Consider the following 5,682-nt stretch of genomic DNA (forward strand, 5'->3'; position numbering starts at 1 on the left):
TGCCCGCGCGCAGCGCTGCCCCGCAGGAGGGGTCCCGAGGGCCGCGGCCAGGCCGGGGAAACGCCTGGGGGGCTGCACTGCGCTGGGAGGGGATGCTGGGCTCACCGGGGAGCGGATCTTCCCTTTTTCAATACTTGGAATAAAGCGGGGAGGACTGAGCACGGCTGACTTGGGAGAGAGCACAGAATCCTAGGATGGTTTGGGGTGGAAGGGACCTTAAAGCCCATCCAGTGCCACCCCCTGCCATGGGCAGGGACACCTCCCACTAGCCCAGGTTGCCCAAAGCCTCATCCAGCCTGGCCTTGAACCCCTCCAGGGATGGGGCATCCACAGCTTCTCTGGGCAACCTGGGCCACTGCCTCACCCCCCGCACAGGAAAACATTTCTTCCCAATATCTCATCTAAATCTCCCCCCTTTCAGCTTAAAATAATTATTCCTTGTCCTATTGCTACACTCCCTGATAAAGTCAGTGAAAAACAACTAAAAGGGCCGAGGCTGTATTTCAGAGCGTCAGCTGGGTGTGGGGTGTGCGCTTCGGGTCTGATGGGGCTCCCAGACAGCATCAGTTATTGCTAGCAGGGGTCAGCAGCTAAAATGTGAAAATCAGCCAGGGCCTGATGAGGGTCTGGACTGACACTGGGGCTTGTATTCTAGCTTTTTACCTGCTGCAAGCAAGAGTTTCTGTGTCAGATTAAATCTGTTCTCAACAGCAGCCTTCAAGTGTGTCATAATTCAACTGCTAAAGCTCTTGTAAAATATGCTGTCCCTAAAAAAGCAGGAAGAATACTGTTCATGTTCCCTGAAGAGAACAGAACACTTTTGCATAGCTAGAAGCAGGAAAAAATTTGCTTGCTGGCCTGGAAAGCACTGCTGTTGTGCTCTTCCCTACTGCTGTTGAGAGCTGTAGAGAAACATCAAATACATTTCTCAGGGAAAAAAAGTTGATGCCAGCCTAGAACCAAATAAGTGCCCTGTGCGTAGGAGTTCAATTTCTTATGTGTTCCCTCTGTAAAGTAACAGGGTGGGTTTGGGCTTTGCTTTTGGCTTGCGGTAGTTTGCCCAAGCAGAAGTCATCCTCCCCCTGTAGTCACGCAGACATGACCCTGCTCCTCTCGTGGCCTCATCGTCTAGGCCTCAACAGCCTCATTTTCTTAGCTGTGCAGCTTGGGGTTATCAAGTCTTGTAAAGTTTTCTGTTCTTCGTTATGCCAAAGAAGCTTATGTTAGTTTCTGTGATTACTGGCAGGAATCATTGCCTACACCAAGCTGCACTGCAAATCACCTAACAGGTTAATTTAATGCTCTCACCTTCAGAGTTGGAGCTTGCTATAATCCTTGTCAGTTTCCAATACATTAATGCATCCCTCTTTGAATATTTGTCTAGGTCTGTATGCTTTGCTCAGTAGGATATCATCTCTTCTGTTGTCACCGCTCAGAGAAGACCAGTCGACGATGGATGGCATTAGACTATGCAGGGATTTCCATCGGTATCCTGGGCTGCTACGTGTCAGGCGTGTTTTATGCGTTTTATTGTAGTAACGTAAGTTTTAAGCACTTGCTCATGTAACGTTTAGTACCTGTGGTCTCACTGTTGTTGTTTCCATGCCTTAGGAAGGGGGTTCGTTGCACAGTGTCCAAACTGAACATGGGTCAGGAGACAGAGAGGGACACTGAAACAAGTTCCTTCTGACAAGAGCAGAACTTTGCTTGCAGTTGAGATCTTAGTAATGTCAACTTTCTACCCAGAGTTTGCTTTTGCGCATGGTGAGAAAACCCACAAACTTGCTTTTGTTTCTTTTTTTCTCAGTACTGGCGTCAGGTCTATTTAATCACTGTGCTGGCAATGATCTTGGCAGTGTTTTTTGCTCAGATTCATCCCAGTTACCTCACGCAGCAGTGGCAGAGACTGCGCTCCATCATCTTTTGCTCCGTGTCTGGATATGGAATTATTCCCACTGTCCACTGGGTTTGGCTCAATGGCGGCATTGGTGCATCTATTGTACAGGTAAAAGAAAAAAAGAAGGAAACAAGATTCCCTCTTGCTTTTCACTTGGCATCTTCCTTCAGTCCTGGGAGGGGAAAGCAGTGGTAATTAAAATTTCTTTAAGCACAGAATTCTTTCAGAGGATATGATCCACATGCAAACACAAATTTATGGAGAACCAGTAGACAGGTTGAGTGGTTTAAATTTGTTTTACTGATTGAGAGCTATGACTGTGCACCCCTGCCTGAGGGACAGAGCAGCCTGTGTAGGTGGAGCGCACCCTCGCCCACCCCAGGGCGAGGGACAGGAGCAAAGAGCTGAGTCGGCTGCAGAGCAGGAAGCAGTCTGGCAGGCTGCACCAGTGCTCGGGGCTGTCTACCACCACGGCTCGAGAGGAGAACCAAAAGACACTGATAGGGTGATTATTTGCTTCCTCTTCTGTTCTCTGGGTTTGCAGCAAAAATCAGTATTTGCCTACTCAGCCCTCTCTCTTACACAGCCCTCATTTGACATCACTGGGAAGTTACTGAACTGTTCTCCCGCTCTTGCTTTACCACCTAGAATTATGCTCTGAAAAACAAGACGCAGCACAGCTAAAGTCAGTAAAGTATGCTCCAACAGGAGAACCCCAGCAATCATTGCAATTACCCAGGGACCTCATTGTGTTGAAGAAAACATTTCCTTTCTGTAGTAAGCAGTAACTGCAAGTTCTTAGACTGGTCCTGCTGGAGCACTGTCACCTGGGGCCATGCTTGAGCCCAGCCCAGGGCTGCTGCTGAATGTGGAAGAGCAACATTGTGAACACAGATGGACTTAAACAAGGCACTTAGCACTGGCCTTCTCAAAAGCAGATAAACGGGAGTGGTTCCAGCACCATCTTACCCCATGTAGTTTGGCCCAGTATAGCAGAAGGGCAGGCACAGTACTGATTTTGTTTTCAGACTTCAGAAAAATGCTCCGCTTTTGGTAACAAAACTTTCTGTTAAGGAAAACAAAAGTCTTTGTCATAGATAACATAAGCACTGAGTTAAGATTCAGTTTTGTCATGCCTTTTGTATCGTCAGAGACTTGTTTGGGTTTTTGTTTTGTTTTTTCTATTTTTACCTTCTAACAGAACAGGAGAGCTTAATTTTCTTTTGCAGGAGTTTGCTCCGCGTGTAGTTGTCATGTACTTCATCGCTGCTGTAGCTTTTCTCTTCTATATTTCCAAAGTTCCAGAAAGATACTTCCCAGGTAGGAAATCCTCTTCTGGGTGTTTTTTCTGCAGTTAAAGCTTCCTGCAGTGTCAGAGTCCTTGCTGGGAGTCCTGAGCTTCCTGTGGGAGAACAGGTTGTCTCTGTTCTACATGAAGTATTCTCATATAGAGTAAAACGTTGTGTGTATTTGCATCGAAAGGCGGCAGACAACTTCTGATCAAGTTCATTAAAGAACTTTCACTGCCTCCCAGTAAGCTGAGTGTATAGTTGAGCTGAGGAGACTGATCACTAATTGCATTGCACGAGTTATTGTTGAATTTAACAACTGAACCACTTGCCCTTTTTCTTCCCCGCAGGACAGCTGAACTACCTCGGCTCTAGTCACCAAGTATGGCACGTCCTGGCAGTTGTGATGCTGTACTGGTGGCACCAGTCCACCGTGTACATCATGCAATACAGACACAGCAAGCCCTGTCCTGAGTACGGCACAGACTTGTGAGGGAAGGTACAGCAGTTTTCATACTCACAGGAATGGGATATTCCAACAAGTATAGGGTTAAATAAACCCTGGTTTTAACTTGACGCAGGTTGCAATCAACCCCCCTAATTAGCTTCCTCAAAGAAAATGCTGACTGGTGCAGTAAGTGCATGTAAATAAAAAAGTAGTTATCTTGATGTCAGGGTCTCGCTCACCTTTTACTGCTGGGTTGTGTGAGGCTCAGATCTGCCAGCTCACTTCCAGCTCTGTTTCACAATTCTGACAGACTCAAGCAGTCATCGGGATTTGTTTCTAGATGGCCTTTTCCTCAGACTTTATTTTCAAGCCTATTAAGCATTGATTTGAATTTTTAAAAAATAAGGTAAGAGTTGCTTATTTCATATGCCTAGCAAGTGACTGAACTTGTTTCCCCACTGTATTTCAGAGGCATGGCCATGGGAGTTCCGACTTGGAGGGCGTGGACCTTGCCAAACATGCTGAACTATGAAGTTGAGCACTGAGGCAGTTCATTTCTGACTTCTGGACTGTTACCCACTTGCAGGGACAGTATATTATCAGGAGTTTTGAAAAAACCAACAGCATTGCCCAGGATCTGGGATGCGTTTCCTTCTCAGCCACTTCCCATTCTGCAATCAAGTCCAAAACAGGTCTTCCTGGAGCGGGACAATGAACAGGTGGGCTGTGAAATTAAGCATTCCGATTGCAGCGTTATATTTTTGCTCAGTAAACACAGACAACTTGCTGAGCTGACAGGCCCAGTTACCAGGTTTTGTTCAAGTGCGTAATTAAGAAACAGCTCCCGACAGGTTGCGTTTAAAACCAGGGTAACTGTGGGACCTGCTCTTGGATCTAACTCACCATGGTTTGGTGTGTTGCGTCCTTCAGAGTCATTGTGTGAGTGATGTGCTCATGCTTCAGCAGCGGGACAGTAACCCATAAAACAATGCATTGGACTCTCCTGCTTTTCTGGACAAGATGTTTTGCCTTTTCTGGAAGATGAGATCACACATCATCCACCATAGCTATGTCTTATTTCAAATCTTAAAATCGCCTTCCCCACTGTGGGTAGTGCCATGACTCAAGAAGTTTCACTAGATCCCATCAGTAATTTGGAATTAGTATTCAAAAGTACTTCGGTAGCAGAATGCTGCGCGTTCATGTTTGTTACTATCTCACAATCGGTATGAGTTGCTAAGGATTTTTTTTTTTTAAGTTACGTTTTTTTAACAAGATGAAGTAGCACGCCCGGAGTAGGGAACCTGCTGTGGACTCGCGTCGCTGAACTTTGGCCTTTCCATGTGTGATGTGTTATACTGGACTTGCAGACTTTGTTACTGACAATTATTTACTGCCATGTGCTTTCCACAGTAACGAGGTGGCCTTGGGTTTCAGAATCTGTCGTGAAACCACGTCTTATAAACTCAGCACTAAGGGGATGTGAAATACGCAGGCTGTTAGATAGCTGTAGCTGAGCAGGATTAAGCTCCATGGGTGCCAGTTTTTCAAATAGGATTGGAATTATGTGGATTTTTGGGTTGGCAGTGGGGTAGGAAAACCTGAGGCAAGCATGCTGAAAGCCGCCCTTAATGCCCTGTTGGCCTTGGCAATGGCGTGCTACTGCCTCTTTCCTCGGAGAGAGGGTTTTCCTGTGATGGGTTTCAGCATGCTGAGGGTGGGGGAGAGGCTGGCTTCTTCCCGTGCTGGCAGGCTGCTGTTTGATCCCCACAAAGCTGCCTCTTTCCCAGGGCAAAGCAAGCCCAGCTCCCTCAGCCTTTCTCATCAGGGATGGGCCAATGACATGAGGAACAGTGACAGAAATTTACTGTCAGGCATCTGAACACTCACTGGGGACAGAGGAGGCAGGACACTAACTCCTCTACTGGTGTGCTGGAGAGTAATCCTAACCATCAATTAAATTCAGTCGTTGGTTTGTTTTGGCTTTTTTTCAACAAATGGTAGCAAGAACTGACTTTGCATTCAACCCCCAGACCTTTGAGCCTTTC

At 46.7% G+C, this 5,682-nt stretch overlaps 1 protein-coding gene across 1 annotated transcript; it reads left to right on the plus strand.

The window, feature by feature from the left end:
- Window positions 1-1,384: 1,384 nt before the first annotated feature.
- Window positions 1,385-3,679, plus strand: PAQR3 (progestin and adipoQ receptor family member III; the record flags this gene model as incomplete). The annotated part of the gene is made up of 4 exons (XM_010075632.1): window positions 1,385-1,540; window positions 1,808-2,005; window positions 3,127-3,217; window positions 3,537-3,679. Coding segments are annotated over 4 exons (588 nt in total), but the record flags the coding sequence as incomplete, so codon positions are not given.
- Between the last annotated feature and the right edge of the window lie 2,003 nt (window positions 3,680-5,682).

Source organism: Pterocles gutturalis, unplaced genomic scaffold (assembly GCF_000699245.1).
Source record: "Pterocles gutturalis isolate BGI_N339 unplaced genomic scaffold, ASM69924v1 scaffold37812, whole genome shotgun sequence".
In the NCBI taxonomy this organism is placed as follows: Eukaryota; Metazoa; Chordata; class Aves; order Pterocliformes; family Pteroclidae; genus Pterocles; species Pterocles gutturalis.